General features: G+C 49.1%; 5 protein-coding genes across 5 annotated transcripts; 4 read left to right on the top strand and 1 right to left on the bottom strand.

The window, feature by feature from the left end:
* Window positions 1-182: 182 nt before the first annotated feature.
* On the top strand, window positions 183-1,143 carry BKA67DRAFT_533579 (uncharacterized protein; the record flags this gene model as incomplete). The annotated part of the gene is made up of 2 exons (XM_046099723.1): window positions 183-542; window positions 604-1,143. The coding sequence occupies 2 exons, from the start codon at window positions 183-185 to the stop codon at window positions 1,141-1,143; spliced, it is 900 nt and encodes a 299-aa protein (XP_045962660.1).
* Window positions 1,144-1,689: 546 nt separating this feature from the next.
* BKA67DRAFT_689565 (uncharacterized protein) lies at window positions 1,690-4,164 on the top strand. Its single transcript, XM_046109101.1, has 5 exons — window positions 1,690-2,016; window positions 2,072-2,232; window positions 2,284-2,766; window positions 2,820-3,183; window positions 3,241-4,164. The coding sequence occupies exons 1-5, from the start codon at window positions 1,950-1,952 to the stop codon at window positions 3,897-3,899; spliced, it is 1,734 nt and encodes a 577-aa protein (XP_045962659.1). The 5' UTR covers window positions 1,690-1,949; the 3' UTR covers window positions 3,900-4,164.
* Window positions 4,165-4,987: 823 nt separating this feature from the next.
* Window positions 4,988-6,557, top strand: BKA67DRAFT_644260 (uncharacterized protein). Its single transcript, XM_046105841.1, has 4 exons — window positions 4,988-5,177; window positions 5,263-5,594; window positions 5,665-6,117; window positions 6,198-6,557. The coding sequence occupies exons 1-4, from the start codon at window positions 5,026-5,028 to the stop codon at window positions 6,461-6,463; spliced, it is 1,203 nt and encodes a 400-aa protein (XP_045962658.1). The 5' UTR covers window positions 4,988-5,025; the 3' UTR covers window positions 6,464-6,557.
* An 832-nt stretch (window positions 6,558-7,389) lies between these two features.
* Window positions 7,390-10,218, bottom strand: BKA67DRAFT_514188 (fungal-specific transcription factor domain-containing protein; the record flags this gene model as incomplete). Its single annotated transcript, XM_046097632.1, has 7 exons — window positions 7,390-8,066; window positions 8,118-8,434; window positions 8,491-8,898; window positions 8,953-9,176; window positions 9,227-9,894; window positions 9,953-10,033; window positions 10,089-10,218. 7 exons carry the CDS (start codon window positions 10,216-10,218, stop codon window positions 7,390-7,392), a joined length of 2,505 nt encoding a protein of 834 aa, XP_045962657.1.
* A 927-nt stretch (window positions 10,219-11,145) lies between these two features.
* On the top strand, window positions 11,146-12,921 carry BKA67DRAFT_513984 (vitamin H transporter; the record flags this gene model as incomplete). Its single annotated transcript, XM_046097615.1, has 5 exons — window positions 11,146-11,386; window positions 11,480-11,540; window positions 11,610-12,481; window positions 12,539-12,657; window positions 12,709-12,921. 5 exons carry the CDS (start codon window positions 11,146-11,148, stop codon window positions 12,919-12,921), a joined length of 1,506 nt encoding a protein of 501 aa, XP_045962656.1.
* Between the last annotated feature and the right edge of the window lie 148 nt (window positions 12,922-13,069).

Raw genomic sequence — 13,069 nt, 5'->3', positions numbered from 1 at the left:
ATACCTGCCGGGCTCATTTACTTCGGGCGGTGAGAACAAGCCAACATTCGTAGGCTGCTCGATAGCCCGTTCTCCAGAATATGAATCGACATCAGCAGCTAGACGAGTCTACAAGAACTCGTTGTCACCCCCAAGAAAACACCAAGGTCCGTCCTAAATCGTCTGCATCATCGCCAATCCAAATGTCCAAGTCAACCGTGTCGAGATTGTTCCAAGTCTCAGCACTAGCTGCTCTGCTGCTTGCGTCGACGGTCTTCACCATATCCTCAGCCCAGGATGTCGGCACCAGCATCGATCAACCCAACCCCATCGCAGCGCAGTACCCGGGCGATGTGACCGGCAATCTGAATGGCACAACTCTGATCGTGCCTATTGAGATAGCCCTTGCACAAAGCTTGATACCTCAATACCCCATACTAGAATCAGCCTATCGGTCCCTCTTGCCTACCTTCCCTGTGGGCATGTATCCCTTGATGGTATCGGCCAAGCACGATCACGACTTGCAGGTGGCTGCTTACAACCTGTCGTCACCAGACTTTTCTGTAAGCACCTTCTGTTAGGATGTGATGTCATTTCTGGATGACTAATTCCGTTCTGTTCCAGCGCGCCTCGTTTGAGTTCCCGTTCATCGATCTCAGTGGAGACGGCGCCACTCCGTACCGTCTGCAGAACAACGTTCTGATTACCGCGTCGAACCAAGTAGCTGTCGATGGAGCGCGCGGTTTGGGCCTCAACGTGTTTCCGGCTGAGTTTGATCCAACTAACGACGCATATCGTTCGGATGGTCTCGGTGGGACCTACTTCAGCGCGGCTAGCGCGCAGGACGGATCGGCCACACGATTTCTGACCATGTCAACTCAGCCCCCAGCGGGGTACACGGCGAGTCCCTATCCGTTCGAGTTCATTGAGAGCATTACGAACCAGGTCACCTTCGCCAACTCCACGGTCTGCGACCACTATCAGTTGCTCTACAACACGTCGCTCACCGCAGCACCTTACCAGCCCGTGTCGGTGACAGGTTCTGTCTCCGCGTTCCTGGAACCTTTCGCCACGCCGCAGACATGGACTGGTCTCCATGGTTGGCAGTACGCAGCCGCATTCGTAGAGCCACTCGTGCCCGCAATATGTCCATCTTCGAGTTAGGAACATTTCCAACGATACCCGAGGCGCATTCTACTGTTTTTGGTTGGGTTGGAGTTTAAGCACGGACTTTAGAGTCCAAGATACCCGTTTCGCTTTGACGCACTGGCAAACGCGTTTGTGTTCACTGTTTTTCGCGGGACGATATCCCAAGGTTAGATTTTGGCGGTCAAGATTTAGAGATGACCAAGAACACCCCATGAAAAGTTCGTTTTGATTCTGAACTGCGCTGCCTGGAGAGGTGAATTATGTACTCGGAGGAAATGGCGGGGATTGCTGACCAGTCTTGCCGAACTCCTAAGCTACGGCGAGAAGGTGCAAGTTCGGTCTGCGTCACATGCCGGTATTGCGTCGTGGATTAGGCTGTAGCAAAACAGGTTTGATTGGAAGTGTCGCCTAACACAGAGCATTGACTGAGTGACGGTCTAGTCTAGGAATATTGATTGATTATAGTGAAAACAGCGCAGCCGATGGTCAGCATATTAATAAGCAGTCGCTATATCAATATCGATTGCATCGCCGTTGTTTTGACCAAGATCTCTCGGCTATCATCAAGTAAACGAATGTACGATGCGCTTAATCCTTCCACTTTAAGTGTAGCAGGAATTTAGCATGTCCCCTGTTGTTCCCCGCAAAGACTCCCCAGGATCATCCGCCGTTTTGTGATTTGTGCGGGGACTGCAAAGCGTTCGGCCGACTCCCGCTGTCGCTTCAACCTTCCCAGGTCGTCATTTCAGTACCGCAAAACAGTATCTATGGCATTGGGCAATTCAGTTGCTCGGCCACGATATGCGATTGCAGGACCGTAGATGGCTTCACAGCCGCCCAAGAGGGTCCGTACTGGCTGTCTGAAATGTCGCGTTCGGCGGAGGAAATGTGAGTGGAAGCGGTGTTGGCAGTGTAAAACAACCATGTCCTGACCGATGAGCAGGTGACGAAGGAAAGCCCCGGTGTCAGAGATGTGTTACGGGAAACTTTGAGTGTGTTTACGGAACCCGCTTGTCGTTCTTAGAAAAGAATGCCTTTACGGTGGCGGAGCCGGGGACGCCGGCTCAGGAGACGGTGTCAACTCCAAGCTATCGCAAAGTTCAGGTATGAGTTTAGAGCCCCTAGGTCATCATCGCCGCTCATCACGGCAGCCAGTTTGTGGAAGACGTTTCAGGCAGCCCGTCGGGTGAAGAACAACAGCCGCTTCAGGCGCAAACACAATCCACAGTGGATAGCGACACTGCGTATCCTGGGCAACAAACGCACGCTGGCACGGATGTTCTTTCAGCTACCGGTCCCCAACAAGCCGATACTTCCGCCACTAATTGGAGTCCTCGTGGTATAGGCTCACTTAGCAGCAGCGGCGGTGACCAGATTGCACTCGATGCACTTTTGTCGCTTGGTAGCGAACATGCAACGGTTTTTATTGACAGGAATTTGCTCCGAACACCGATCAGCTCTGTGGCATTAGAGGATCCACAAGGTTCTGTCATCTATCATGATACAGTAGATGGACATGAAGGACCTGCTCAGGACATCCCTTTCTCGTCAACACTGTCACCAAAATCCGGCCTCGGCATTCCCGAGGAGTCGGAGTTTAACCTTCTTAAGCATTATCGGTACGCAATAGCACCATGGGTAAGCGTAATTCCTGTTGAGCCTTTCCTACAGTCGAACCTGACACAAGGCAGCTCGATCTCTGTGACCTTGGACAGACCTTCGGAATGGCAGTACCGTGCCTGGCAAGCGAGTCAGTTGTGATACTACGGGGCGTGCTTAGTCTTTGTACACAGGCACTCAGCGCCGCTTCAACTCTGCACTATTCCTCGGTGTCTGATTATTCGGGATTCCTCGTCGTTAGCAGGGCGGATAGCCACAGCGCGGAAGAGCAGCTGCTCATTGATAGCCTCTCTCAAGCTCAACAAACTTTTCGTAATCCTGATTGCTTGGAGCGGAAAGGCCCCTCCGCAGGTCTTCTTCACGGCGCGCACGAGTTGTTACTTGCGGCACCTACATCAGTATCCATGGCATCTTATCATCTCGTTGTGAGGTTAGGTGGGTCTACTATTTGTTATACCTACGTATTGCTTGTACGACTAACAAGTGCCATAGAGTTGGGCAAAGCTCTGATGCACGAGCTACCAATATCTGTGCCACTCCATATTCCCGAGACTCATCCATCTCCATGGTACTGTACAGACTTAGCAAGACAGATCTTTTATTCTGCTCACATACCCTTATTTCTCTGCATCCGTGCAGTGAATTTCTGTTGGGGCGAAGCCTCCGATCGTGTGGGGCTGACGGGAGACATGGTCACAACTTGGCGAAACCTTCTCGACGAACTGAATTCATGGTATCATCAGCGGCCTCAAGAATTTATTTCCATGGTCGAGATCGAGACGGCAAATGATGGGTATCCTATGATTCTCTTCACCAGTGGCGCCGCCGTCTTCAGCAATCAGCTGTACCACACGGCCATACTTCTTCTCTTGCGGCACAAACCGCGCACAGTCGTGCTACCTAGCAAGCATCGTTCATCAACCATGTCCACCCTTTGGCATGCCAGGCGCATCTGCGGCATCGCACTGAATAATGAAAACCGGGAATGCTGGGACACGAGTCTTGTCGCGTCACTGCTCGTTGCTGCTAGGATAATGACTCATGAGACGCAGCATCAAGTTTTGCTTGCCGGCATAGATAAGGTCGAGCGACTGACTGGATGGAGTTTGGACACAATCAGGAGCACTCTCAAGGCAGAATGGGGAAATTGACCGCCCCGATATGTCTTGCGGCTTTCCTCGCGATGGCCATTCAGCAACGCTGAGTTCGCGACTGCGGCTTGATGCTATGCACTGCATACATTCTGCAGGCTCTGGATTCTGTAGTTTTGATTTAGTCTTCTGTCAACGTTTAGTTAAGCTTGCAGAGTCATGCAGCACAGACATAAATTGCAGGAAGCTTTAAAGTATGCCACATGGGATTTACTCATAAGTCTTGAAGATATCAGAAATAGGACGCGCCTGGTTATGCAACCAGCCAATAGCTTTCGTGCCCACAATTGTGTTTGGTGATACATATGCACTAATCAGCGTTTCGCCCATGCAATCAACAACCACCTCGAGTCGGCCGTACATGGGGCGGCACGTAGATACTCCAGCAGAACCAAGGTCAGGACTTTTGCGACTTCACCAGCGCTGGTCGTGGACAGGCATCAATGTATCCCAAACAGCTAGCAAAAGCAGTGGTCCCGAATAGACTCACCAGTGCTGCTAGACTGGACATTTTATATCGTTCCTCAATTTATTACCTAGATAGTCACATGGCTTTCGGTCGAAAGACAAAACTAATAAATATTCCCAGAGAAGTTCAAGTGATATGAGAAGTTGATCCTTTAACTGCTCAATTCAACAATTATTTCGCCACGCCGACATGTACGCCAATCGAACGCCATATCCGATCTTACCATAATTCTATTGTTAATGAGCTGTGATAAGTAGAGTTGTAATATAGTAGGTTAGATCGACTCCCGTTTTGCTTGAAAATCGCGATGCACTATGTCACGTGTATCCACCCGCAGTTCTCTGGACCTTCTAAATTGTCCGAATTGTCCGCCTGGATCATCGCTTAGAACGAGAGGCAGACTCTACACCTTAACCCCCCTGACAGTTACCAGTATTCAGATTAAATTATTGCCCTCAAAAATATATGAACTCGTCATAGATTATCGGTGTAGATCATCTACTATGTACCTAGAAGTCTGCCCGTCAATAGATCGGCCGTTAGTATATATAAGACAGAAGACGTTGTAGAAAAAGCGCTGAATTTTAATAAAAAGATGAAGTGATACCTGGACTTTCTACAAATATTTGGTAAAATTTAGTTATCATAGCTCTTTCGATGTCGACTTCACCAAAAGTTTTGATTCTTGGGGCCGGCCTTGGCGGCCTAACGCTCGCGCAAGCGTTGCGAAAAAAGAAAGTTGACTTCGAGATTTTTGACCGAGAAGATGCCAATACTGAACCATCGGGCTGGGCCGTCGCCCTTCACAGGTAATTCCGTCGTCCTCTGTTTATCTGGTTGTGGTTCACACCAGCTCGTGGGCCGGTAGCTGATACAACGACACCTTGATTTTAGCATGCTGGAAGACTTGTTCGACTCTATGCCTGACGATATGCCGCCATTTAGCCAGGTGAACCATCTCAACCCTCTCAAACTCGCTCCAGAGATAGCTTTCTACACCACGGACAGTCCCGTGAAGATAGGCCGAAGGGATGACGGCAGTGGTCAATTCGTCCGAGCGAACAGGACTCGCCTCCGTGACTGGCTGGCGACCAAGATTCCTATCCAATACAACAAGCATGCTGTAGGAGTTGAAAACAAAGGAGACTTTGTAGTTGTCAATTTCAAAGACGGCTCATCCGCAACTGGTGACATGGTTATTGGCGCAGAAGGCGCGCACAGCATCAGTAAGCCCCAATACATCCCAGATGTATAAGACTGAGTGTAGTTCTCCGGAAGCTTATTGCTGCAATATAGCAAGACAGCACCTCCTGAATGGAGCTGATATTCTCAAACCACACGAAACGGCTGTTATTACTGGCGAACTCCGACTGCACGGTCGCGAAATGGCCGAACAACTTGAGCTTGGACACTCATCTTACATCCTTGATATAAAGTCCGAAGGTACTACCTACCACTTGTTCGTAGGCTTGGATAAAGTATCACCCGACAGCAAGTCTGGAGATTTCTACTACCATCTCATGTGGCATGATATCGGCGCCGACCGTAGTGATCACTGGGCTCGTGAGGGCACCGCTGAGCAACTTCGGGATTTTGCTATGAAGATCCTCAAAGATGCACCGCCGCATTTCCGTCGCGTGGTCGAGATGACACCACCCGAAGGAATCTCGCTGCCAGCGATTCGCTTCTATACACTGGAGATCGACGAGTTGCCGACTGGAAGGATTACATTACTCGGTGATGCTGCACGTAAGCCGCTAGCCCCCATGCTTTTTTTGTAGTTTGTGCTTCGAGGACTTGTGACTGACTTCTTCTGGTCAACGCTACAGATTGCATGACCCCATTTCGGGGCGAAGGGGCTTGTCATGCGATGAAAGATGCGCTCAACCTTGCTAGGGTGCTGGAAAAGCTCCGAGCAGACAATTTCAACCACGTTCAAGCTCTTCTGAGAGAGTACCAAATAGAGATGCTGAAGAGAGGCGGCGAAGCGGCGCGATTATCAGACATGCAGTTTGATCAGGACATGGACCAAAATTCTCGAGTTGTCATGGGAAAGTCTTTGGAGTTGATTCCGAAGGAACATATTTCCATATAGGCATTGTTTGAGCGATAAAGACACTTTCCCCGTCCTTTAAATCATCCCGATATCTCAAATGGTCTCATCCATACCTTAGAGCTCTATCATGCCCATAGCCTTAGGTTAGTGAAGAGACTTAAACCTCAATTTCACAGTCAGGGTATCTTGGCAGAATCACTCAAAGCTGGCCGAGAGATAGCATTTTCCAATCTAAGGACAGGATCGCTCAGTCGAGTCATTTGTGGCCTCGAGTGGACGTGACTCACAGAGGAAATGATAATGGACAGAATAAATGATCCGTTCGAGATCGACTTCGCTAGATCAACCGTGAAGGGCAACTTCACTTATTAGACGTGGTCAGGGCGCACACACATGTTCCGGAGGCTACCGATTCTCAAGTCAAAACCGCCTATAATATTGCGCTTAACACCTACAAAGCACTCGCCTGATAGGATGCAGGGCGGACAGATACCCGCTTTGATAACATAGACAATGCTGTCCTCAAGATTTTAGAGCTGAGTCGAGAGCGAGTTTCAGGGGGGCCTTCAGATTAGTCTAAAACCTTTGACGATCACCAGACACTGACCACCTCGCAGGTCAACACGATAGACGGGCTACACCTTGAAGAGTCATTTCTGTCGATCAATGCGACAGGGAAAGGAAATCTATACTAGCGCTTACTGCATAAAATTATTGAGAGTATGAGACGTCACATCAAGCAAATAGGTTAGATTTCATGACCGTTGTCGTACAGTGGTTATCCTCAACGTCACATAGTCTCTCTGGAGAAAAGTGGACAGACTATTGGAATTCGACATCAATCACATATGTATGTGATCTTCTGGATCCACTCAGCACTATCGTTACAGTCAAACGAACTACAATCGGACTCAACTGCAGATAATGCACAGCACCGGACTTGTTGCTTGTCTCTCTATACAACATCAAATTCCATTGCCCATAATTGATTCATCTACCGTCATGCCCATATTAGTGGACGATGCCATCGGTGCACTAAATGTCATATTCTCGAGTGTTATGATTCGGTCAAGGTCCATAAAGCTTCGGTCGAGAAGCATATAAGAAATATTGGATAGCTCGTCCGACAGCATGTTCCCTTTAGGTGCTTGCGGCAATGACATTTGTGACTCCCCTGAGTCACCAACAGCGCCGTGGGCCAATCCATGGGAGAAGAAACCCATGTCGTGGGTCGCATCTTCATTTTGCTGTACTGTGTCCTCTCTGGGCGTATACACATTCCCATGCCAAGGCTGACTATTTCCCTCACGCTGCATATTGGGCATATGGTTCGGCAGTGATGTCGATGCTGTCTGATAATGATGTGTCATGGATGTTTGATCGTCGTTATTCCCAGACGAAACACTGCAAGCTTTCCGGTTGAACCCAGAAGAGTAACTCAAAAGGTCGATGTGTAGTTCAGGTTCGACAGTACACCTTTGGTGTAGCTCTCTCAAATGTTCTGCGAATGACCCAGCGAGTGAGGATCGCCTGTCAGCCTCACTTGCAGATCTCTGTACCCATCTTTTCGCCATCTCATCTAAACAATCGATTAGTTGCCAGAACTCATGGATGAGTTCACTCTCGTAATATCGCCAGTGCACTTATAAGTCAGTCTGAGCTTTCTGTGCTACGTACAAGATGCGAGACCTACCAAGCAACACGATCGCAGCGACAAATACGCAGAATGTGAACTGGTTGTTCACAGGGCCATTGCTATGTCTGAGATATTTGTCCGCAATGTTTTGCGTTTCGATAGCGGCATTCTGGCAGGTCTCCGCGCTGCAGGCACTTGGCAACTTGACCAGGTTCTTCCACTCAGATTGCGGATATGCGATGCGCTGATGCAGAAGAATCATTGAAGTATTATGGCTGAGATGAGCTAGCGTTAAGTTAGGGTCCATGTTGACGATGGTTGGCTGACGCGATATATTGGAGTCTTTCCATTTCTCTGGCAGGAACATCTTCCAGCTGCCATGAAGCTTAGCTTTCGTTACTGATCTGACAAAATTGGTTGAATGACTTACTGTACTAAGCGAAGATCAAGCTCCTTGAATCTTGTTAGCCATATGCTAACTTGCCTTCTGTCACTGAAGTTGACCTTTTGTTGAAGAAAGTAAGAAGTGACTTGGCTCAACGACTCTGTGGCCTCGATACAATATGCGAAAGCACCGACAGTGGACATGTCCACCTGAATGGAGGCTCTGGCTGTGTGAGGATTAGATATGGGTGACTCTCCGTGTGCTACAGCCTCCATGTTTTGCCCAGGACTAGTATAATGAGCAGGCAAGAAGGCAACAGAGTTGCCCATCTTGGCCTCAAAACGCGTCCAAATACCAAAGAATGGTGTGACGACTGGTTCAGAATTATGCCAGTACCCACCGTCAGCAGGCAACCTTCTATGTACATCTTCTGCTGTCAAGCTCGTGTTCCACCTACGATTGGGGGTGTGAATGAGAATTCATGTGAAGTGAGGAGTACCTACTTACCCGGTAAGAACGGAACAGAATCTGTCGAGATTGAAGATATTCCAGAATACTCGCCTTCGCTCCTCTTCTTCTACCCACCCCGCAGCAGGCGCAAGAGATACACGGGGTTTGAAAACAGGCTGCTCCTCGGTTTGATCATTCTCGACACTAAGTTGAAGGTACTCCACAGTCCTTGTCAATGAGCCTATTACTGACCAAGCTTTCGCCTCGTCGCCATTACCTATCTGAGTAATGTTAGTCCCAATCAACAACACACACAACGAAACCATCTCACATCGTTAAAAGCTATAATAATTAAAGCCTGAAGGCTTTCTAACGACAAGAGTTCCATTCCTTCAACCACGACAACGTTTCGAGATCGTCGAACCCATGCTTCAATCTCATTCCGAGGCATTATTAGGACATTAGGATCCACAAAGCGCATGGCTGCAACGATCATGGCATGTAGAATAATAACCAATCTGGTAGCTTTCTGTCGGTCCTGGAGGCGTCTCCTGAAATGCGTTTCGTGAATAATGGGGATCCATGGCTGAAATGTGGTGAAGTACGCATCAACAACGTGTTCCACTAGTTGTGGAGGAGGAAGTGCTGCGAAGGAATCCGTTATGTCTTCGAGCGGATGCTCTAAGCGGATATTGGGGTTTCCGCAGCTATCAACGCGTCGCCTCTTTCGCGCACGGTCCCTTGACTCTTGGTTGTAGCTGGAGGAAGACAGGGTGCTTGGTGATGGTGGAGGCAACAAGTTGGGGGGAATCGGCGACGCTGACGATGCATTGGCCAGTGCAGCTCTTGAGTTCATGTTGCAAAGCTCCGCACATAATGAAGCCAGAGTGCTAACGATCTCCGAGGGTACAATCTGGCTTGGAGTGGTATCCTGAGCTCCCGTAGGTCCGGGGCCGTACGCTCCCGATGCGTTGCGTAGGACAATATCTTCGAGGACTTCTGTCGAGGCAGAAGGTTAGACCTACGACCCGCCGATGCGATCTGGCAATGCACTAACCTATCCTCCGGTTAAGACTTTCGACAGCGCCTGTTTTAAGCCCTGGTTTATTCTTCTTGCCATCGTAAACACACAGCGCACCTGCCTCTAATGTGAGTTATGACACGAATAATCAGGGCAAGATCTAACATCGTACCTAATCGCTGACAATGCAGACATATGGGAACATCACGTGAACATTTCAATTTTCGCTTGCGACATCCTTGGCAAGACTCATTCACGACAGGGTGGATTTCGTGGTCAATGTTGGACGACTCGTTTTGCATCTTGGCCAACGTTCGACTAGAAAACGAACCGTGGGCATGAACGAGATACACAGGAAATTCGATCTAATTGTCGGTGGTGACTTCGCACGATGCGTCGACCACGCATCCACCATGCGTGGTTGACTGCCTCGGTACCCTAGGTTAGTTCTCTGGTTCTCTGCACCGGGGTCAGACGCTCAGGGGACTTCCAACCCCACAAGTGCAGTGCGACAGCCTGGCTCGCAAAGTCGCCGGTTGGAAAAACACTGCAAGCGAATGCAACTTTAAGGTATTGTTGGATTCGTCGCTATGAATCTGTAGACATGCGTCGGCGAGACTTCACTTGATCAGAGACATCGAAATCACAGGTCATACGTGCAACCCCAAAATTGAAGAGGTACTCGCAGAACGCGGGCCAGAACCTCGACATACGTGCCACCAATCAACACTTTCGCACCAAGCCTTTGCCAAGTTGTCCATGCTGAAACAAGGTCCTTCTCACCTACATACCCCGCCATGACAGGGCATCGAATTGCTACTCGGGGATGCTCGGAGGCTCATGGCTGCGGTTCGAGCAGTGCCAACTAGGTTAGATATTGTAGCTTGTACTGGGAGCGCCCGACCATTCGCCCGATGCCCGCTGCACCTTTCGCTAGCGACACCTCTACCCCAGTCTGGGGAAGGCCCTGGGGAAGATTGCCCAAGCGCTCGGGTCATAATCATCTCACGTCTAGCGCAACCGCTCAAAATATATGAGTGAACCTGGATCCTGAAGATGCATAAGCCAGCGACTGAGTGGTTGTGTGTTCTGCAGCAAGGTCTAAGACGTTGCACGCTACGCTGATGACAAGTGCTGTCTCGTGTGAAAGGCAGTTACGAATTCCGTGTTGCTAATCCTTTTGTAGCAGAAACGCAAGAATGTCGTCAGTCGCAGATAATCGTGATCCAATGGCTGGCAACAATCTGGCTCATACCAAAGTTGCTGCTGAGACGGCCACTGAACCTGTTGCAGTGACCGGCGAGGTGGAGAACCGCCTGCCAAAGCGATCACCATGGACCGCATGGATGTATATGTTCGCGTGGTATCCATCACACTATCCCAGGGAGGAAATACAGTTACTAAAGAAGCTCGATTGGTTCATTCTGACTTTCACATCGTTGGCGTTCTTTCTGAAATGGCTTGATCAATGTAAGAGAATGCAATCTGCCCTAATCTCAGACCAGCATCATGATGTTTCAACCGTGGATTATCGAACAGAGGAGCTGATATTTCTATAACTAGCCAACATCAACAATGCTTATGTCTCGGGTATGAAGGAGGAGCTTCACCTTGATGGTAATCAGTGAGCCGATCCACTTCGATTGAGCAAAACATCAAGCTTGGCCAAGTACTGATGCATCACGTTCCACAGGTATTCACTCTTCGGCACATTCTACAATATTGGTTACATCGTCACACAAGTTCCCGCAATGCTGCTGCTATCTCGTCCAAAGTACTCACGATGGTTTTTGCCCGGGATGGAGATAGCCTGGAGTGTTCTAACGTTCGCCCAAGCAAAGGTCAATAGCGCAGCCGATATCTATGGAACCCGCCTGCTTTTGGGAATCCTCGAGACACCTGTAGCTTCCGGCTCACTTTTCATCCTGTCGTCATGGTACAAGCCTGAAGAGTTGTTCAAGCGCGCGGGCTTGTGGTATGTGTCTAACAACATTGGCGTCATGTTCGGCGGTTACCTGCAAGCAGCAGCATATACCAATCTGAACGGTGTCAGCGGCATGGCAGGCTGGAGATGGCTCTTCATCATCGATGGATGTATCAGTCTACCCATTGCTGTTTTGGGATTCTTCATTTTCCCAGGTATGCCATCCAGCAGCAAACCATGGTGGATGACAGAAGCACAACACGAACTGGCTCGACGCCGAATGAGCGACGTTGGTGTCGAAACCCCCAAAAAGCTGTCATTTGGCGTGCTGAAGCGTGTCTTTGGTAGGTGGCATTGGTACGTGGCTATCCTGGCCTACGTCTTCTTCCTTTCGTCCACATATCCACAGGGTCAAATGGCGCTATGGCTCAAAGATCAAGCCACCAAGTATGGAACATACACTGTTCAGCAGATCAACACCTACCCTACAGGAAACTCCGCTGTCTCTGTGGTTACGGCCATTTTTGCCACATCTTTATGCATGGTCTATCCAACGTGGATTATTTTCCTCATTGTACAAGCAATTTACCTTTTCTGCAATATTTGCATGATGGTCTGGGATATCCCAGTTGGGCTCAAATGTAAGTCTTTCCCGTATATCGGCATACATAGATATATCTGCTAACTTTATATCGCAGTCGCTGTATTCTACATTTTTGGTGTCCAGGCTGCCGTGACCCCGATTCTGATTCCGACGGTTAACTACTGGTTCAAAGACGATACTGAGGCTAGAGCCTTCACTACAGGCAGTATGCTGGTGGGTAGCAAAACATATATCAACGGGGCGATCTTACTAACACTATAGCAGACTTTCGGTTTTGCATTTAATTCTTTCTATCCCATCACGGTATTCCCTGTTGTCGACGCTCCTCGTTGGAAGACCGGTTACATCGTCAACTTTTTCTTCATCCTCGGGTGCACTTTCACATTCCTTACTGGCTTCTACTTGGTCCATCGGCAGGAAAAGAAGGCGACTGTTATCTCTACCGATGCAGAATCCCTCGAGAAGGATGTTCTATGACCATGATGCGAGGGTCAATGCTGTGTAGACCTTGTACATAAACCTGTGCATTCACATGGCTGTGTCATTATATCGCAACCGCCATGTATGGCTTTGCGTCATAGATATTACCTAATAAGTTTCCATTATATACCAGCATAGCTCTTGG

Source organism: Truncatella angustata (assembly GCF_020726525.1).
Source record: "Truncatella angustata strain MPI-SDFR-AT-0073 chromosome Unknown BKA67scaffold_2, whole genome shotgun sequence".
Classification (NCBI taxonomy): domain Eukaryota; kingdom Fungi; phylum Ascomycota; class Sordariomycetes; order Amphisphaeriales; family Sporocadaceae; genus Truncatella; species Truncatella angustata.
Note: the sequence above shows the minus strand (reverse complement) of the source record. Positions and strands in the feature narration are given on the sequence as shown.